Source organism: Daphnia pulex, chromosome 7 (assembly GCF_021134715.1).
Source record: "Daphnia pulex isolate KAP4 chromosome 7, ASM2113471v1".
Classification (NCBI taxonomy): Eukaryota; Metazoa; Arthropoda; class Branchiopoda; order Diplostraca; family Daphniidae; genus Daphnia; species Daphnia pulex.
The window spans coordinates 693,178-713,901 of record NC_060023.1 but is presented as its reverse complement, the minus strand read 5'-3'; the positions used below and the strand labels follow the sequence as shown (position 1 = coordinate 713,901).

Sequence of the window (20,724 nt, the reverse complement as noted above, 5' to 3'; positions counted from 1 at the left end):
TTCTCTTAGACATCTGGCATTGGCAGGGGCATATCGACTGTTGGACCGTAGGTGTAGACGAGCCAGGCTGTTGGCATGCCAGGACTGCTGGCGCAGATGCAAGGTAATTTGGGAAGATACCAACACAATTAAGTTATTATAGCGCTCGATGTGAATGCGAACCTATTGTATTTATTAGGAATTCGGTTTCAATTGACGATAAGCTTGAAATCAAATGTTAATTACTAAAGCACAAAATTATAGGGGGAAAGCAATTTGTTAATTTTCTATCGGCGATTCGATTAGACTTGCATCGTGGATTCGTGGTCCGCTCTTGTCGACTGCCCCACACCGTCGCGTGATTGATGAATATTTGACTATCGTGTTGTCTGATATGTGATTGGAAATTCAACTGTACAAAGCGGGGAAATGGACATAATTAACCGCGACGACCACGATGCAGAGAAATGATTTTCTCGCAAAGAAAAGCCAGGAAAGAAAGGCTCAGTCCGACCAGTAAAACGACAAATGCTCCGGTCAAATTCTTCAGGGAAAGTGGTAATTGTTTCTTTTTCTTGCTTTCCATCGGCGGCTTTCCGTTGCATTGAGGAGGCATGGGTCGGAACCAGGTATCCCAGTAGTCGATCAGCCCAGTTTGTTGCAGTTCCAATATCCTTTTTATTTATTAACACACGTGAAACAAAATTTAGACAAAAGGGGAATGACCGGGAATGACCCTGACCTCTACTTGCTTACCCTTGGGTTATAATTTTGGTGTGGGGACTGGTTTTCGGAAGGGCGAACGATGACATGATTCCAATGAATCTTTCTTTTGCCATTTGCAAGTTGCACTTTCCAGTCTTTTTAAAATCATTTCTAATCGCGTCTTTCAGGTAAACATTTGGCTAGTTCACATTAGTCAATTTTACAATTAGTAACTTGTCTGGAATTCTTGTAGAAAAAACAGCAAACATCCTACCTCAATGTAGACATTTCTATGTTCTGGTTTGATATTTCGAAGGCATTCAAACGGCATGACGCATCGAGAATTCGGGGTGGAATCCAGTTTTCGTCGTAATGTTGCGAAAAGGGTGTTGTTGTTGGTCTGTCGCACACAATGTAAATAAGTTGTTGTCAAAGTTCATCGACATTTTTTTTTTACTTGCCGAAAACAAAATAGTTACGAATCCATCTTCTCTGGCGAGTAAATTGATATCGCCACTATTGATAATGTCGTAGACTGAATTGATTAGCGGGTGATTGATTGGCTTTACGACGTAAGTGAAGAGGGTCGACGTGTAGGCCTGGACGAAGATGAAAGCGGCCAGGGTCCAAACGCCAGCCACCAGTCGGTAAGGTAGTCGTTTCGATTTACAAGATCCACCTAATCAATCATGGAAAAGTTGTGACTTATTAATGCTCTGTGGCGTACAGCTGGCCAATTATGCAATTTTATTTCCTTATAATTGTTATAACCTTGCGATAGCAAATTGCCGAAAACGTAGAGATATTCTTTTCCGGTTCCGACTTTGGTGATTATTTTTTCAGCCGGTGGATTGTCGTTTGAACTGAATGTAGTTTCGAGTGCGGAATGATATTCCAAGTAGCGCTGGATCACATTCAAAACTGTGATGACGCAAACGATCGATACTCCTAGTCCCAGCCAGACCTGTCGAATAATCGATGCTGTTGAATGTGAATTATTATTGGGAGTTATTTCAATTTTCCAACCGGCCATTGGAAAGGTTTGACGACGGCGTTGATGTTGGCCGATTCATCAGGGACGGGAATGAGGAAAGCGAAAAAGTCGTAAGCCCATGGCAATGTGAGATCAACGATCTTGCTGGTCTGCAATGTGGGCACCGTATCGTGGACCAGCAAATCGCATTGCTGTTAAAGATCGGATCATTTTTAATTGGATATCAGTAGGAAATGGAACAAATTCAACTTGATCCAACAAATAGCTGAAAAGTCCGCGTTCTTTTTCCGTTGCTTCCTGTCGGTTTTCTGTCACTCGAACCATTTCGTAACTGGAGGTAGAATGAAATTAGGTATACGTGGTTAGTTAATGTGTTTAAGAAGCCAGTCAATTGGATTTGGTTTTGTTTAGTTACGTGAAATTTAAACGGGCCGTCAGGTAGTCGAGGAGTACCCCACCTTTGAGAGGTCCCAGCAATCCTTTGGGGTTTCCACTCCAACGTGTCTTCAATCGATTGTTTTATGTCAAGTTAATTGATCTAAATCGCAATGATTAATGTTTGAATTGACGTTGATTTATTACCCAGATGGCGCGGAGGTGTTGGCCGCCGAGCCGAAGATTGGACGTCGATGAGATGCCGCCAATAAATATGGTGATCGCAGCTGAAAATATGATGGAAGGTAAGAGCGACATTTTGATTCAGTTGTTTGAATGGGCTGCCAGATAAGTATCTAATGTCTTGGTGGCCAGCAACGATGCCTTAAATATCCGAGCCTAACTAACTTAACAATTCAGTAATTCACTGACGTGAAACTTTGTTTTGGAGACCAGCACCGTCAATCAATTCGTGGATAGTTTTTGAAACGTTACGGATCCGTGCAATATTCGTATTCTCTAAAGTTGTTCGAATCCGCAGCCGGGAGACTCTTGATGTTAGATTAATGCGAAGCCAGTATTAAGCGAAACTTGGGATGTAATCGAAAATCAGCTCAAACTCAATGTTAGTTGCCATAGCAATTGTATGAGCAAATCAATTAGTTATTCTTCTACCCAATCGGCGATTCATGATGCTCTACCCATCGCGTGATGAATGAATATCTTACCATCGTATTAATTGAAATGAGACTGGAACTTTTCCCTCTCCAAAGCGATGGACGACTAATTTGAGTTCAAAATTGATGCGGCTAAATCCTCTTGCTATATTAATTAAAAATATTCAATTCTGATTCACTTTGTTGCACAGATGGAGCATTGACACACAGCACGTTACATAACGAATGTGCTTGAATGTGCTTGAATGGAAACAAAAAATTCATCCCGATTTATTCTGTGGCGTTTATAACCCAGCCGAGTGACCACCGATCCAAAAGAAAGCCTTTTGGATTTGGTCTGTCGATAGTCGAGAAGGTCATCTCGTCCTGTCGGACACGTCCAGCTCCTGATTTCCGTCTACAAATGAGGTAGGAAGTCTCTTTCTCCATGTTCCCTCGCATGTTCCAAAGTGTTAGACCATTATTCGTGAATCACGATTTTATACGCTACCGAATATTCGTTGTGCCCAAGTTAAACTGAAACTCGATCGATTTCTCGATTGTGAAGTGCCCGTGAATTGGTTTCAATCGACTGAATTAGCGACCGTTTCGTCAGTGTTGCACGCGATGGGCAGACTGCAGAGTGTGCGTGTAGGTGTCGCGTGTCGATTTAATTTTCGGTTAGTAATTCATGTAGTGATGACGCAATAGCTTCGCAAATCAAATTTTCATTTTCCCTCCACATCGTCGAAACGAGACGATGTTTCTACTCGTTTCTTCCGCCCAGTTACATGTTGATTCGGTTCATCCTGAATTCCATTCCCGAAGATGAACGCACTTTTGTAGGTGCGTGATGTTGAGTTCTTCACAAAAAAAAACGAATGGTGTGAGAGTTGTATACATTTTTGCGGGGACGATCTCATTTATGGGTCACAAATGGTCAGGGACATACAAATAGGCTGACAGGCAACAACATTTTTTGGGGGTTTTACTTTTTTAAACGAGGCGCAATTATGTGCTAGATCTTAGTTTTGAATAGTTGCTAGCTACTAATTGACCGATGCTCCGTTTTATTGAATCCGTTCTTCTGAATTCTTTCGATTTAAGAAATTTTCATTTTGCTGGACTCTTTTCCTTTTCGTGCTCCCTTTACCCGCGCACCTTGGCATCGAAAAAAGTGAAATGTGCAATCAAAAGTGTCAAGTACGATACTGAATAGAAAGCTTTGGGTGGAATAATGTGTTAATAATAGGGTGATTCAGTTTAAGTTTAGTTCTTGCCAAACCTAAATTCAACTTATTCGATGATGATGGTGGGTTCTTCTATCTTTTGGGATGACACCTCAATAAATTTATTTGCGTCTTGTCGCAACTTTTTATCTTTGCGAATGCGGAACTGCTCACGTATGGAAACAATTTTTTCGCCGAGAAAAGCCAAAAGGGAAAGGCTGAATCCAACCAATAAAACGATAAATGCGCCAGTCAAATTTTTCAGGGAAAGTGGCGAAAGTTTGTTTGATTTTTTTTCTTTTTTGGGTCTTCCGGGACATTGAGGAGGCATTGGGCGGAACCACGAGTCCCAGAAGTCGACCAGGCCAATTTCTTGCAGATTCAATATTCTATTTCATTGTGAAGGAATGAAACAAAATTCCAGCAATTATTGAAAAGCAATTCTATCTTTATTCTGCTGTACCAGCTTACCCTAGGGTCATGCTGTGCGTGTAGGGACTGTTTTTCTGTAGAACAAACGATGAAACAAAGGTGATGAATTCTTCCTTTGCAAATTGAAGGTGGCATTTTCCAGTCGTTTTATAATCACTCCTGATCTCATCTTTTAGGTAATTTCTTGTCTAGTTATATCAATCGATTTTGAAAGATTAAAATCGCAATCTGAACAATCGCAAAAAGCATCTGACGCAAAAATATGCTGACATATTTACCTCAAGGTAGACGTTTCCATATTTTAATTTGACAGCTTCAGCGCAGCTACGAAAAGATGGGCATTTAGAGTTCGGGTAGGAGTCGATTTTTTTCCTTAAATGCCCGAATATGCCCGTGTAATTGTTGGTCTGTCGCAGGTTAAATTCGAGTAAAGCTTTTGTTCTTTAGGGAATTGACATTTTTTCACTTGCCGCTATTAAAGGATACATTGTTCCCGATTCCCTGACCAGTAAATTGATATCGCCATTGTTGATAATGTCGAAAACAGATTTGATTAGCGGTTGTTCGATTGGCGTCACCACGTAAGTGAAGAGAGTCGACGTGTAGGCCTGGACGAAGATGAAAGCGGCCAGGATCCAAACGCCAGCGACTAGTTGATAGGGTAATCTTTTCGACCTACAAGGCCCACCTTACAAATAAAAAAATTGAGACTTGCCAATCCTATGTATTTTGGTACAGCAGGCGAAATGTGTCATATGATTATCTTCTGCAAACCTTGTGACAGCAAATTGCCGAAGACGTAAAGGTATTGTTTTCCGGTTTCTCCTTTGGTGATTATTTTTTCAGTCGGTGGATTGCCGTTTGGTCTTGAAGGTGATTCAATTAGCGATCGGTATTCCAAGTAGCGCTGCATTAAATTCAAAACTGCGATGACGCAAACGATCGATATCCCCAGCCCTAACCAAACCTGGTGATCGAATAGAAGTAGATGCTGGTGAATACGAAAGGTTTAAGTCAAGTTATTTCAATGTTCAAACCGGCCATTGAAATGGTTTGACGACGGCGTTGATGTTGGCCGATTCATCAGGGACGGGAATGAGGAAAGAGAAATAGTCGTAAATCCATGGCATTGTAAAATCAACGACTGAATTGTACTGAAATGTCGGGATCGTATCGTGAACCAGGAAATCGGATTTCTTGAAAATCAAATAATTCTTAGTGTGCGTCAGAATTTTGTTTATAGCTTATTCCTTATCATTATAGTTAATTCGGTTGAATTATTTCTTTCAATAGAGAATGGAATGAACTTAACTTGATTCCACAAATAGTTAAAAAGTCCTGGTCCTTTTTCTGATGGCTCCCCTTTGCCTTCAGTCACTCGAACCATTTCGTACCTGTATGGAAAATGAAATAAGTTCGGTTATGTTTTATGTGTCGAACAGAAGCTAAGTCAATTTCTTTTAGTTGGTTACGTGAAATTTAAACGTCTTGATAAGAAGTCGATGATTACTCCTCCTTTGAGTGGTCCAACTAGCCCCTTAGGGTTTCCACTCCAACGTGTCTGTACCGCATCCATTTAATGCCAGGTCAATTGAATTTTAATTTCTTCATTAAGTCATGCCAAATTGTTAGTGTTTTCTTACCCAAATGACGCGGATGTGTTGGCCGTTAAGCGTGTTTGGCAGCATTGATGAGGAACCGGGAATAGAAATGAAGACCCAAATGGGAAATATTAAGAAAGGTAAGAGTGACATTACGATTCCGTAAAACGGACCAGCTGCCAGATTGGTACCTAGTGTCTATCTTGCCAGCAACGGTCCTTTAAATATCCGACCATAATTCTCAAAGTGCGCAGTAATTCACCGACTAGAAACAAAATGTTTGTTGTGGAGACGCTAGGACTTTTGTCAATTTCAGAATTCATAGATTGTTTTCTGTTAATGTTATGGATAGGCCTAGAAATGCGCTTGAATTCATCCGGTATTGTTTTGTCCAAGAGTGGAATATGAAATTGTAGGCAAATATTTTGAATTCTCTTTTCAATCTGGCCGTTGTGTCACATGTAAATCCAAGTTTAATGTAAATCGTGTGCATTATTCGTATTCAATGCAATTGTTCGATCGTCCCCGGCATGTGAGATTAAGGCGAACGCCTTAGAAACTGCGGATTGAATCCACCAACGTAGGAAATGTCAAGGTTGTGAGTCAATCAAAATGGATTCAGCATATTCCTGATTTCCTTCTCATGAGTCTGCTGTAATATTCAAACTCGGCCACTGAAGTCAATTATTAATCGAGTCAATATTTTGCATAAAATTGATTTGACTATACCTAAAGTAGTTTGTTGTTATTTTCGTTTCCAGCAGGGATGTAATCCAGTTTCCATTTGGTGGTTTCTGGTCCAGTTTCGGCTATCGCGCTGCTGGATGTCATCTAAAAAGATTGTAATGACGCGGACGAATTTCAATGTACGTTTCCAATCCACCGCCATTTAGCCGAAAGTGGGGTAAGCAAGTTGCATTAATTTAGCATTTCTTGTTCTCTTCGTGTTCGTTTTATTCATCAACTCGATTCCAGCACTCTGCCTTCAGATTTGATTGGTTGCATTTGATTTTTGAAATGTTTTATGATTTCCTATCAAGTCAGGAATTTGTGTAGAGCACGTAGTCCGGATAGTACATTTAGTTGATTTTGTTGTTATTCACATGCTCACCATGACGACGACCTTCAAGTCAAAGAGATGGCATACACTTTGATGACAGCTTTGTTTATGTATACTTAATATCAAACTTTTGTTCTCTTCGTCAATCACATCTTTGAAGCTGGTCCTTTTATCTTTCTTCTTGGAACCACGATCGATCCCACGTAACATTTTTCTGTCGATCGGGTCTTTGTTGTGCCTTGTTGACTTATTAGATTACAATTTTGGCCGTTTCTAATTGCCTCCTTCTGTGGTCCGTCTATAAATTCGATGTAGAAGCGTTTCAACTTTGCTTAGGTCGTCTAGACGAAAACCTGCTGATGCAAGTAGCCTTTAGTCAAGTGAGTTTACACATGAAAAATAGAGGACTGGAATTCGTGATAGATTTCAGTAAATTCCATCATATTCGATCAATAATTTTCAACGTTAAAAAAATTGTAATTGATTTCATTTCGATCACACGCTGATAACCTCATACAAGATGATTTGTTAAATAGATAAGATTAGCCTTATTTCTTTTATCAAACTATTTCTGGAATCAATTGAATTCTAATTTCGTTTCTCGGTATAATTTAATTGATTCAGGTACCCACGCTGCTGATCTCTTCTGCTCAGTCACTTATTACTTTTCATCAGCCTTTCAAATCAGTCAATCTATATATAGGGCTATTAGATCCCACCCAAACTCTTTTGACGTTTGTTTTAGAAACTGGTGTGCATTTATTTCTATCTTCGTAGTGTCTGTAACAGTATTTTGTGCCGTGATAATCCAATTTTATTTTTATTTTTAATCATGCTAAATCGTTCAGAATGTTTTATTTATTGCTCAGGTGACGCGGAGGTGTCGGCCGTTGAGCGGATTGGGTGTTGGTGGGGAGCAGCGAATAGAAATGGAGAACCAAGTGGACCGTCATTAATAACAAAGGTATAAGAGCAACATCTTCAATTTAGTTGGACGAATGAGCTTCCAGATTACTATCTAGTGTTTTTGTTGCTAGCTGCAATCCTTGCGTATCAATTCACTGGCGCGTGGCGTGAATTGCGGTTGCAACATGTAGGAACTGTCTGCTGTCGACTGCATTGCATCCGACCATCGACTACAGAAGGTGAATAATCTGCTCTGCACACTATTTAACACTTTTAAAAAGATGAAACGGGTCCATTTTCATGCCAAGATGCAACGCTTGCATTACCTTTCTGACATGACAATTGAAAGTGTTCATCTCAACAAGAAGCAAATTTGACTCTTGCTTTATTTTGATTTCTCAAAGAAACGGGAGCGCGAAAGTCGATGCAAATCCGATTCAAGTTCATTGGGTCGATGCGGTTCCACCAGATTTTGAACAATTTGGAGCTCGCCCATTGTATTAAGTATCAACAGCATTTGAGTTGAATGCGGTTGAAACCCATCGTTACCCTGTCCACACCTTCTCCTTTTGGCTTTGTTCGTGTTATCATGATGGCAGAAGTTACACAAATATTAAGTCCCCGTTTTGATGGACACACTGTGTATGCCGTGCTCATAACATTTATTCAGTTCCTTAAACAGTTCAATGATAGTGACGGTTACATTAAGAAATGTTTCTGGTTTTCTGAAGGGGGGAAAATGGTGACTGAATTCTGAAGAGAAAATTTGCTTGTCATAATTATTTCTGATTCTCTTAGTCTACACTTCAATTCCTGCGACCCATTTCAAGTCCGGTTGGAATTCCTCTGGATTCTGTGGGTTTATCAGTCGATAGTCGAGAAGGTCAACTTGTCCCGACAGTTCGTCCAGCAGCCGATAGCGGTCGTTTCTTCATTTCCCGTCAACGGTGTTGTCGCCAGCCAACGACATGATCGATATGCTTGTCAAAATATCAGATAGAAGGTAGGAATCTTTTTTTTTTTTTCAATTTACTAAGTGTCGAGCGATTATTCTGGATCACGATTCCACGCTCTCTAATATTTGCTGTGCCGAATTTAAACTTTAACTCGATCTATTTTTCGATTGTGAAGTGCCTGTGAACTCGTTTCAATCGACTGAAGTAGCGACTGTCGGTGCTGGACGTGATGGACAGAATGTGCGTGTATAGGCGTTGTGTATTTTTAAATATTCGTTTAGTAGTGATTCATTAGGTGATGCAATAGCTTCGCAAATCAATTTTTCATTTCCGCTGAAAGGTGTTCAGTATGACTGCTAAATAGAAAGAGGGTTATGATAGTTTTGGATGGAATAATATGTTAACAATAGGGTGGTTCAGTTTAAGTTTAGTTATTGACAAATCTAAATTTTACTTATTCGAGGATGATGGTGGGTTGTTCTTCTGTCTTTTGAGATGACACCTCAATCAAGTTATTTGGGTTTTGTCGCAACTTATCATCTTTGCGAAGGCGGAACTGCTCACGTATGGAAACAATTTTTTCTCCGAGAAAAGCTAAAAGGGAAAGGCTCAATCCAACCGATAAAACGACAAATGCGCCAGTCAAATTTTTCAGGGACAGGGGTGACAGTTTCTTTGTTTTGTTTCCAGTTTGGGGTTTTCCGGTACATTGAGGAGGCATTGGACGGAACCAAGTGTCCCAGAAGTTGACCAGGGCAATTTCTTGCAGATTCAATATTCTATTTTCATTGTGCCAAAGAATGAAACCAAAATTCCAGTAATTAACAAAATCTTATCTCATCTATTGAAGCTAGCTGTACCAGCTTACCCTTGCTGCATGCTTTGCGTGTAGGGACTGTTTTTCTGTAGAACAAGCGTCGACATAATGGCAATGAACTCTTCTTTTGCTATTTGCAAGTTGCACTTTCCAGTCTTTTTAAAATCATTCCTGATCGCGTCTTTGAGGTAAACATTGGCCTAGTTTAATTAATCAATTTGGAAGAATTAACAATTCTTTAAATCTTGTTAGAAAAAGAACAGCAAACTAACTATATTTTACCTCGAGGAATACGATTTTAGATTCTGGTTTATTATGGCGGATACAGTCTGACACTGTTGCGCATCGAGAGTTTGGAAAGGAGTCGATTTTTTCCCTTAAATTCCCGAACAGGCCCGTGTAATTGTTGGACTGTTGCACGTTACAATTAAGTAAGTTCCTTATGTTGTAAAGTTTCATTGAAATTTTTTTAACTTGCCGATAGTATAGTATTCATAGATCCGGATTCCCTGACCAGTAAATTGATGTCGCCATTGTTGATAACGTCGTAGACAGAATCGACTAGGGGATGACTGATTGGCGTCACGACATAAGTGAAGAGAGTCGACGTGTAGGCCTGGACGAAGACGAAAGCGGCCAAGATCCAAACGCCTGCGACCACTCGGTAGGGTAATCTTTTCGATTTACAAGATCCACCTAATCAATAATTAAGAGGTTTTGACTTATACTTATTAAGTCATTTGGTATCCGTGTGTGGAACCTTGCGACAGCAAATTGCCGAAGACGTAAAGATACTGTTGTCTGGTTTCCCATTTGGCAGCCGTTAGATTGTAGTTTTGTCTAAATGTCGCTTCAATCATGGATCGATATTGCAAGTAGCGCTGGATTAAATTTAAAACTACGATGACGCAAACGATCGAAATCCCCAGTCCTAACCAAACCTGGTGATCGAATAAAATTAGATGCTGTTTAATAAGAAATATCGTGGCAAGTTATTTCAATTTTCCAACCGGCCATTGAAATGGTTTGACGACGGCGTTGATGTTGGCCGATTCATCAGGGACGGGAATGAGGAAAGCGAAATGATCGTAAATCCACGGCAATGTGAAATCTACGACCGAATTGTACTGGAAGCTCGCGCTCGTATCGTGGACCAGCAAATCGGATTGCTGTGAAAGGTAGTATAATTCTTAATTGTACATCAAAATGTTTTTAAACAGGCCGTTGATTTGTTTGAATTATTTTTTCAATAGAGAATGGAATGAACTTAACTTGATTCGACAAATAGCTAAAAAGTCCTGGTCCTTTTTCTGATGGCTCAGGTTTGTTTTCCGTCACTCGAACCATTTCGTACCTGTATGGATAATGAAATAAGGTAATGTGTTAGACGTCAGTCGAGTCACTTTCTTTTTTTGTTGGTTACGTGAAATTTAAACGTTGCGATAAGAATTCGAGGAGTACTCCTCCCTTGAGTGGTCCAATTATTCCTTTAGGGTTTCCACTCCAACGTGTCTGTACCGCATCATTATAGGTTAATTCAACTTTATTTTCAACATTGAATCGCACTAAATCGTTGGTGTTTTCCTACCCAAATGACGCGGAGGTGTTGGCCGTTGAGTGTGTTTGCCATTGATGAGGAACTGGGAATAGAAATTCGGTTTCAATTGACGATAAGCTTAAAATCAATGCTAGTTACTAAACTACAAAAGATTAAGGGGAAATTTTTTTTTTATTTCTCTATTGACGATTCGAATAGACTTGCATCATGGTCCGCTCTTGCCGACAGCTCCTCACCCTCGCGTGATTCATTCTGAATATTTTACTTTTTCGTGTTATCGGATATCTAGAATTTTACAAAGCAATGGATATGACATTGCGACCGCGATTTATAGAAATCGCAGAATGAAATAAGTTACGTGGCAGTTTATGTGTTTAGGAAGCCAGGCAAGTGGATTTGGTTTGGTTAGTTACGTGAAATTTAAACGGGCCGTCAGGTAGTCGAGGAGTACCCCACCTTTAAGCGGTCCCAGTCAATCCTTTGGGGTTTCCACTCCAACGTGTCTGCAATAAATTGTTTCATGTCAAGTTGATTGATCTTAATTGCAATGATTCATCTTTGAATTTGTGTTTATTACCCAGATGACGCGGAGGTGTTAGCCGATGAGCCGATTGGACGTCGATGGAAGCTATCTTTTCCTACCGCTAGGTGACTCGATCATCAGCGTGAGTGATTGAATATCGTCTGATGCTTCCTGCCATTCTATTCCTTTGTCATCGCCCCATGGGAACTGAAGTCGTGATTTCCCGCCTACTTGGAAAGGTTGGAACGAAAAAAATATATCACTAACTTAGTTTTTCGGTAATGAACTACTCATCATGCCTTTCTTAATGATATATTGTAAATCCCAATTAAAACTTGTGTGCATGAGAGTAGAATGTAATCCTTATTTTATTGCAACAGTATTCCATTCCTGATTGAATAACTTAGAAGGGTACTTTTCATAATGATTCAAGTTTAATCTTGTGTGACATCAGATTTATTCTGTATCTCAAACAAATATTTCACTCTCCAATTCCTTTTACGAGCTGGATATGTTTGTATGTTATGGGAATTACTCCATTGGATTTCTGTTATCGCTTTTCCACTATAAAATAGTTAGTTGATTTAAAAGAAAACTGTATGCTACTTAGTAGTGCACCCTTAAAATCTAGTGTTGTAAAAAGTTGATAGTGTACCCTACCCTAAAGCTTTCATGACCTGATCTAAACTCTGTAGATCCTTCTGTTTGGCTGAATGTTTAGTTTAAATTAGCATTGACATTAAAGGGTATAGTTCCATTAAGTCCCAAGTTTCTTAATAAGATTCACTCTTCTTATAATTATCCCATTTTTTCTTAGGTTTTTTGCCAACTGGAGCTGATTTGATGATGAAATGATGATGAAAAACCTGATGTAATGATAAATCAATGGAAACGATTTACTGTTTCTGAAATGCCATCTTCAGTGTGTCCTGCTGTGCATCTATGTGAAGAAGGAACAACTTCGTTTCAAGGTAAGGCCACTTTGATTTTTAACTTGTATTTGTAATCTTTGCTGGTTAAGAATTTAGTCCCATTTTTGTCATTCTTTTCACTCGAGAATTAAAGAATTAACCAATAAGGAACTTTCGCGCCCATCGATTCAGTGCTCAGTGTGTCAAATTTTGATGGGTTGGTCGACGACGCTGGTGAAAAAATCGTTCTTATTGAACTAAGTTTTACAACCGATTTTCGTTTTCCAAGTTAAAAGAAGCGTTAAAATTGATAAGATATAATTGCTTGAAATAATTTAAGCTTTGCATTTAAATTGTAATGTTATCAATATTTATTTGGTTTAATATTCAATTGCAACTTTTATCAGGTGATACTGTTAGTTTGTTATTGGCTGCATTTGCCTACGTATTCATTCGTCTACACTCGCATGTAGGGCTAGGGCTACACCGAATTGTCGAAATCTTGTTGTAGAAGCCAACCAGTGAAGTGATTGTGGTGCTGGAAATTGTCAAATACGTGAGTGTCTGTCGATTTGTACTTGATGGCCAGCCACACTTGATCTCCCGACTTGAGATTGAGAGTCGATTCCATATCGTACGTTTCGAATTGTCCCATGTTGCCGACTACGTCAGCCAGAGCCAAACCGATTTCGTTCCCGTTCGAATACAAGGCTAGACCGATCTCTCGTCTTGTTGTAGCGGTATCATCGGTAAAGGAGACCATTCCGGATACAGCGAAGAAGTAAGTCCCTGTTACGGGTGCCGTGAAGATCCCAGTGTCTATATTCATAGCGTTTCCGACGTTGTTCATAACGCGTTCGAATGGGATCGGAGTGTTTGTGAGGTTGAAATTGCTGCCCTTTTGAACGTAAAAGTAGACTGGCACCGATTTGACATCGGTATAGCCAATCCATTTCTGTAGTCCTACGAAATTGGAATATCAATTTTAAGTTAGAATCGTGCTATTAGGAGTCGAATTTACAACAATTTCTAGCTTACCTGGATCTTCAATTCCTTTGGAGAAATCGCAATAGACCGTTTCGACCATGTTGACACCCATGACGGAATAGAGACCGCTCCAGATATGCCCATTCAACCGTAGGTCGACGCACGAAGATGGCATTCCGTTGATTAACTTTGATTGAATTTCATTCACGCTTTTCGGGATAAACGACGTTGGATTCTGCAGAATGGTGACAATCGATTCTTGCCGATGAAGTTGGGCTTCTAGTCCAGTAATTTGTGCCTTTAATTCAGACACTTCCGCTTGCAGTCTCGTTTGTTTTTCCTCCATTTCTCCTTTGAATCGCGTCTGCAAGAAGAATAATGTAGTGTTTAGAATTAATTATGGAATCATTTGATGGAATTCTTACAAACGTGTCGGTTAGCTGTTGCAGTTTATCCTCCAAATCGATGGCAGCGGCGGTTGAACATGTCGACCAAGCCAACAACAAAACAGCGACTTGAAATATTATTAAACGACGAACCATTTTCTTTGCGGTGTTAACAGGAGTACCGATTGTTCTTCTGTGTGTCCAAAGGGGCGAAGCTTCTCCATTTTATATGAAATTGAAGGGTCTCTACATGCTCTATTTATTTTTGCTATCAGTCTAATTTTTTTTAAATCCTTTTAACCTTTCCTTGTTGGATCTTGACGAAAGTGAGGAGGGGATTTATGAAGGGAGATGAAAACGTACTTTGTTTGACAAGATTTGGTCTTATTTGTTTACCGCAAAGGGTCCAACTTTTTTAAAGGTCGAACGTGGATTATCAGTAAGGGAGATAACATTCTGTTCAAACGGACTAATGTTTTGTTCGCTTTTTGTGGCTATTTTCGTACTGCCACGTCTGCGTTTCTTATATAATATGTATTAACGTTTGTTACTTAATATGCAAAACTGTTAACCTCGCATTTTCTAGTTATTCAAGAGAGATTTTGATTTTTTGTACTGATTTATTTCCTGGGAAGTTTATTTGAATTAATTTTTTATTTTGTTTTTTAGAATTTGCCATCATTTCCTGTGGGATTGAGCAGCCATGAGTTTCGGAACAAGGCCATCGTTCACCACAAGACACCAAGGCTCTCGATTGGAATCCCATCAGTTGAGGAAGTTCATTCAAAGGTTAGTAGGATCTTTATTTTCTCGCATCAGTTCTTGCAGTTTCTTCTCCTAGTGAATGGCAATAGTTCGTTATCTGGTTGTGACGATCTGGAATTATGTGACGGACAAGATTTGTTGGGAAATATCAAATGGAGAAAAACGATTGAGAAATCGTGCCGATTCGATTAGACTTGCATCGATTTAATTTTCAGTTAGTAATTCATAAAGTGACGATGCAATAGCTTCGCAAATCAATTTTCCATTTTCTTCCTATGAATGTCTCAAGTGTACCAACTTATTCGCATTCAATTAGGAAAACTAATCGTTGGTCTTTTTGTCATTGCAAGTGTTTATTTTTGATCGTATGTCGACATCGACCCGCATCGTCTTATTTCTTCCTTGGCTCTCGGCTCCTTGTAACTTTTCCGACACAGCGGGACATGCGAATTGTAATGAATCTCACTTCTCTGCTGAATGGAATGTATAGCACAAGGCAATGTCAACAATGCGAAGCTTCATAATTAGGAGGGACATGTCGTCATCGATTCGGAAATCGAATCAGCTGTTGTCAGCTGTGTTGTACATTTTTTCGGGGACGGTCTCTTTTATGACAAACATCAGGGACATACAAATAGGCTGACAGGCCACAACATTTTTGGGGTTTTACTTTTTTAAAAGAGGCGCGATAATGTGCTCGATCTTAGTTTTAAATAGTTGTTGGCCACTACTTGACCGATGCCCGTTTTATTGAATCCGTTCTTCTGAATTCTTTCGATTTAAGAAATTTTCATTTTGCTGGGCTCTTTTCCTTTTCGTGTTCCCGATACCCGCGCACCTTGGCATCGAAAAAAGTGAAATGTGCAATCAAAAGTGTCAAGTACGATACTGAATAGAAAGCTTTGGGTGGAATAATGTGTTAATAATAGGGTGGTTCAGTTTAAGTTTAGTTATGTTTAAAAATCTAAATTCAACTCATTAGAAGATGATGGTGGGTTCCTCTTCTTCTTCTGTCATTGTGGATGACACTTTAAGACAGTTATTTTGGTCTTGTTGCACTTGCAACTCGCTACCTTTGCGACTGCGATGTTGTTCGCGTAAAGAAATAATTTTTTCACCGAGAAAAGCCAAAAGGGAAAGGCTCAATCCAACCGATAAAACGACAAATGCGCCAGTTAAATTTTTCAGGGTGAGGGGCGAAAGTTTCTTTGTTTTGTTTCCAGTTTGGGGTTTTCCGGTACATTGAGGAGGCATGGGTCGCAACAACCTGTCCCAGTAGTCGGTCAACCCCATTTCTTGCTGTTCCAAAACGCTGAATGAAACCACAATTCCAAAAATTAAGAAAAATTTATCCCTTCTATTAAGTAGTTAGCTGTACTGGCTTATACCCTTGCTGGTTATTATTATTGGTAACATTCGCCATCGGCGAATATACACCTCATTTAAAAACGAAAAAAAAAATACCCTTGCTGCATGCTTTGCGTGTAGGGACTGTTTTTCTGTAAAACAAGCGTCGGCGGGCCGGTGATGAATGCTTCCTTTGCGAATTGTAAGTTGCACTTTCCAGTCTTTTTAAAATCAGTTCTGATTACATCTTCGAGGTAACCATTGGCCTAGTTTAATTAATCAATTTAAAAAGATTAAAAATTCTTCAAATCTTGTAAAGAAAAAGAACAGCAAACTGACTATATTTTACCTCGAGTAATACGTTTTTAGATTCTGGTTTGATGGGTCCAACGCAATCAGACATAGATCCGCATCGAGAGTTCGGGAAAGAGTCTATCTTTGTCCTTAATTTCCCGAATAGTCCCGTAAAATTGTTTGTCTGTCGCAAGTTAAAATCTAGTTAGTCTGATGCTGTTAAAGTACATTGACATCTCTTTTTCCTTACCGATAGCACAGTATTTAAAAATCCGGATTCCCTGACCAGTAAATTGACATCGCCATTGTTAATAACGTCGTAGACAGAATCGATTAGCGGGCGATTGTTCGGCGTCACGACGTATGTGAAGAGAGTGGACGTGTAGGCCTGGACGAAGATGAAAGCGGCCAGTGTCCAAACGCCAGCGACTAGTCGGTAAGGTATTCGTTTCGATGGACAAGCGCCACCTAATTGATAATGAAGCAGTTGTGACTTATTGTTGCCATGAATTTTCGTACAGCTGTCAAAATAAACGAATCATTTGATTCGTTGGGTATAGTTAAACCTTGTGACAGCAAATTGCCAAAGACGTAGAGGTACTGTTTTCCGGTTTCTCCTTTGGTGATTATTTTTTCAGTCGGTGCTGGATGGTTGTTTGGTGTAAATGTCGTTTCAATCACCGATCGATATTGCAAGTAGCGCTGGATTAAATTCAAAACTGCGATGATGCAAACGATCGATATCCCCAGTCCTAACCAAACCTGGTGATCGAATAAAAGTAAATGCTGTTGAATCTGAAATATTATTGGAAGTTCTTTAAATATTCAAACCGGCCATTGAAATGGTTTGACGACGGCATTGATGTTTGCCGATTCATCAGGAACGGGAATGAGAAAAGCGTAATGATAATAACCCCATGGCAATGTAAAATCAACCACTTTATTTCGCTGGAAGTTCGCGAGCGTATCGTGGACCAGCAAATCGGATTCCTGTGAAATAACGAAATGAATGATGTGAATGAAGTCAGATAATTCTTAGATGTATGTCAGAGTTTATTTTCAAGTAGCCCATTAGAATGTGTTTCAATTAATATTTCTTTTATCAATAGAAAATGGAATGAACTCAACTTGATTCCACAAATAGCTAAAAAGTCCTCGTCCTGTTGCGGATGGCTCAACTTTGCTTTCCGTAACTCGAACCATTTCGTACCTGATGGCCATGGAATCGAGAATGAAACAAGGTAATACGCAGTGTAGGCAATGTGTTAGGCAATTTCTATTTGTCGGTTACGTGAAATTTAAACGTTGCGATAAGAATTCGAGGAGTACTCCTCCTGGGATCGGCCCGACTATTCCTTTGGGGTTTCCACTCCAAAGTGTCTGTACCACATCATCAAATAATGTCAGGTTGATAGAATTTTATTTTCAACATAAAATCGTGCTAACTCGTTGCGTTTTTTGCTTACCCAGATGACGCGGAGGTGTTGGCCGTTGAGCGTGTTTTTCATTGATGAGGAACCGGGAATGGAAATGAAGAACCAAAGGGGAAATAATAATAAAGGCCAGAGTGATATTGCGATTCAGTTGAACGGACCAGCTATCCGATTGGGATCTGGTGTTTTTGATGCCAACAACGGTCCCTTAAATATATCAACGATAATCTTTAACGTGCGCAGCACTGACTTGAAAAAAAATTTCTGTTTTGAAGACTACGAAGTCTATGTTTAGACGGCTATTGTTAATAATTTTAGAATTCATAGGTTTTCTTATGTTATGGCAACAGTTGGCCTTGTATTCATCCGGTACGTGGTATCCAAGCGTGGAATATGGAGTTTTAGGTAAAGTTTTTGAAATTTCTTTTCGGTCGGTCCTTTACGTTGCATGTAAATCCAAGTTTAATAAAGCGTGTGCATTATTCGTATTCGATGGAGTTGTTCGATCCTCTGCGGCATGTGAGATTAAGGCGAACGCCTTAGAAACTTCGGATTCAATCCACCACAGGAAACATTAAATTTTTTCCCCCCTGATTCAATCAAAATGGATTCAGCATTTCCCTTCTCACGATTGTCTGCTGTAATATTTAAACTCGATCCTTTAAGTCAATATCAGGCGAGTCAATATTTTACTCAAAATTGATTTTATCATACTTCAAGTAATGTCGTGTATTCTTTATTCCAGCTGGATGCAGTCCAGTTTCCTGTTTCGGCAGTCGCGCTGCTGGATGTCAACTGAAAAGATTGCAATGACGTAGAAAAAATTCGATGCTGCATCAGGGTAATCTGCATTTATTTAACATCTCTCTTCTCCTCGCGTGCGTTATATTCCTAAACTCGCTTTCAGCGCTCTGACTTCAGATTTGATTTATGCATTTCCATTTGCAATTTAAAATGTTTTTGATTTCCTGTCATGTCGGATGGAGGTAGAACGGATAGCACAGGATTTTTCTTTTATCACACATCTGTGAAGCTGATATTGTCTTTCGTTCTTTCCTCTTGGAACAACGGCCAATCCCACATTACATTTTCTGTCGATCGGGATTAGATTGGAATTCATTTGATATCCCTTCGTGTGCTACAGATTTTTACAATCGATTCCAGTGTGTTTAGTGTAGTAGAGCCTTGAGTAGAGCGTTTCTGCCCTGCCCAGTATTGAAAATTGCGGTTGCAACATGAAGGAACTGTCTGCTGTCGACTGCAATGCACCCGACCATCGACTACAATAGGTGAATAATCTGCACTGCAAACTATATTTAACACTAATGGGTCCATTTTCATGCAAATATGCAACGCTTGCATTACCTATCTGACATGACAATTGGAAGTGTGCATCTCAACAAGAAGCAAATTTGCCTATTGCTTCATTTCTATTTTTTTCAAAGAAACCGGAGCGCGAAAGTCGATGCGGTTCCACCAGATTTTGATCAATTTGGAGCTCGCCCATAATTAAGTATCCACAGCATTTGAGTTGAATCCGGTTGAAACCCATCGTTACCCTGTACAAACCTTCTTCTTTTGGCCCAGTTCGTGTTCTCATGATGGCATTAAGTTACACAAATATTAATTCTCCGTTTTGATGGACACACTGTGTGTGCCGTGCTCATAACATTTATTTACTTCCTTGAACAGTTTTACAGTGACGGTTACATTTCGAAATGTTTCTGACTTTCTGAAGGTGATGAAATTCTGACAGAATTCTGAAGAGAAAATTTGCTTGTCATAATTGTTTCTGATTCTCTTAGTCTAAACTTCAATTCCTGCGACCCATTTCAAGTCCGGTTGGAATTCCTCTGGATTCTGTGGGTTTATCAGTCGATAGACGAGAAGGTCAACTTGTCCCGACAGTTCGTCCAGCAGCCGACAACGGTCGTTTCTTCCTCTCCCGACAACGGTATTTTGGTAACCAGCCAACGACATGATCGACTTGCCTGTCAACAAATCAGGTAGGAATCTTTTTCTCCGTGTTACTAAGTGTCGAGCGACTATTCTGAATCACGATTTGACGGTACCGAATATTTTCTGTGCCCAATTAAAACTGAATCTTGATTGTGAAGTGTCCGCGTGAACTCTTTTCAATCGACTTGAGTAGCAATTGTTAGTGCTGGACGTGATGGACAGAATGTGCGTGTAGGCGTCGTGTATTGTTTAATTTTCGGTTAGTAGTGATTCATTTGGTGATGCAATAGCTTCGCAAATCAATTTTTCATTTCCCCTGAAATGTGTTCAGTGTGACTGCTAAATAGAAAGAGGGTTATGATAGTTTTTGGATGGAATAATATGTTAACAATAGGGTGGTTCAGTTTAAGTTTAGTTATTGACAAATCTAAATTTTACTTATTCAAGGATGATGGTGGGTTCTTCTGTCTTTTGAGATGACACCTCAATCAAGTTATTTGGGCATTGTTTCAACTTTCTTCTCGTGCGACTGCCATGTTGCTCACGGAGAGAAATGATTTTTTCGCAAAGATAAGCCAAAAGAGAGAGACTCAATCCAATCAATAAAACTACAAATGCGCCAGTCAAATTTTTCAGGGACAGGGGCGAAAGTTTGTTTGTTCTGTTTCCAGTTTGGGGTTTTCCTGTACATTGAGGGGGCATTGGGCGGAACCAAGTGTCCCAGAAGTTGACCAGGCCAATTTCTTGCAGATTCAATACTCTATTTCATTGTGCCAATGAACGAAACCAAAATTCCAGCAATTATTGAAAAGCAATTCTATCTTTCTGCTGAATCAATCAGCTTACCCTTG

The 20,724-nt window shown here is 39.7% G+C and overlaps 2 protein-coding genes and 4 long non-coding RNA genes across 7 annotated transcripts; 4 read left to right on the top strand and 2 right to left on the bottom strand.

Moving 5' to 3' along the window:
• Window positions 1–418: 418 nt before the first annotated feature.
• Window positions 419–2,371, bottom strand: LOC124197704 (ionotropic receptor 93a-like). The gene is made up of 9 exons (XM_046593235.1): window positions 2,261–2,371; window positions 2,094–2,182; window positions 1,928–2,009; window positions 1,711–1,869; window positions 1,456–1,648; window positions 1,164–1,363; window positions 959–1,084; window positions 736–884; window positions 419–653 (listed from the first exon to the last, which is right to left on the bottom strand). Exons 1-9 carry the CDS (start codon window positions 2,369–2,371, stop codon window positions 419–421), a joined length of 1,344 nt encoding a protein of 447 aa, XP_046449191.1.
• A 577-nt stretch (window positions 2,372–2,948) lies between these two features.
• On the top strand, window positions 2,949–8,937 carry LOC124196935. The gene is made up of 5 exons (XR_006875882.1): window positions 2,949–3,138; window positions 6,733–6,875; window positions 7,901–7,995; window positions 8,069–8,176; window positions 8,736–8,937. It is a non-coding gene; the product is annotated as an uncharacterized LOC124196935 (long non-coding RNA).
• Window positions 8,938–8,944: 7 nt separating this feature from the next.
• LOC124196936 lies at window positions 8,945–11,358 on the top strand. Of its 2 annotated transcripts, XR_006875884.1 has the most exons (5): window positions 8,947–9,898; window positions 9,963–10,141; window positions 10,195–10,374; window positions 10,447–10,888; window positions 10,964–11,358. It is a non-coding gene; the product is annotated as an uncharacterized LOC124196936 (long non-coding RNA). The 2 variants fall into 2 exon arrangements; XR_006875883.1 differs by having other exon boundaries at window positions 8,945–9,898; window positions 10,195–10,888.
• A 469-nt stretch (window positions 11,359–11,827) lies between these two features.
• Window positions 11,828–15,755, top strand: LOC124196933. Its single transcript, XR_006875880.1, has 3 exons — window positions 11,828–12,069; window positions 12,609–12,762; window positions 14,745–15,755. It is a non-coding gene; the product is annotated as an uncharacterized LOC124196933 (long non-coding RNA).
• On the bottom strand, window positions 13,167–14,266 carry LOC124196926. The gene is made up of 3 exons (XM_046592181.1): window positions 14,115–14,266; window positions 13,741–14,053; window positions 13,167–13,665 (listed from the first exon to the last, which is right to left on the bottom strand). Exons 1-3 carry the CDS (start codon window positions 14,229–14,231, stop codon window positions 13,184–13,186), a joined length of 912 nt encoding a protein of 303 aa, XP_046448137.1. The 5' UTR covers window positions 14,232–14,266; the 3' UTR covers window positions 13,167–13,183.
• Window positions 15,756–15,772: 17 nt separating the features above from the next.
• LOC124196931 lies at window positions 15,773–20,476 on the top strand. Its single transcript, XR_006875878.1, has 5 exons — window positions 15,773–17,522; window positions 17,591–17,722; window positions 17,797–17,888; window positions 17,952–19,652; window positions 19,720–20,476. It is a non-coding gene; the product is annotated as an uncharacterized LOC124196931 (long non-coding RNA).
• Window positions 20,477–20,724: the final 248 nt, after the last annotated feature.

Coding starts and splice junctions, on each gene's coding strand:
- LOC124197704 (XM_046593235.1), bottom strand. CDS start 2,371: ATGTCGCTCTTACCTTCCATCATATTTTCAGCTGCGATCACCATATTT. Junction 1,364..1,455: donor CGGCAATTTGCTATCGCAAG/GTTATAACAATT, acceptor ATGATTGATTAG/GTGGATCTTGTAAATCGAAA. Junction 654..735: donor ACCAAAATTATAACCCAAGG/GTAAGCAAGTAG, acceptor ATAAATAAAAAG/GATATTGGAACTGCAACAAA.
- LOC124196926 (XM_046592181.1), bottom strand. CDS start 14,231: ATGGTTCGTCGTTTAATAATATTTCAAGTCGCTGTTTTGTTGTTGGCT. Junction 14,054..14,114: donor AACAGCTAACCGACACGTTT/GTAAGAATTCCA, acceptor TTCTTCTTGCAG/ACGCGATTCAAAGGAGAAAT. Junction 13,666..13,740: donor CAAAGGAATTGAAGATCCAG/GTAAGCTAGAAA, acceptor CCAATTTCGTAG/GACTACAGAAATGGATTGGC.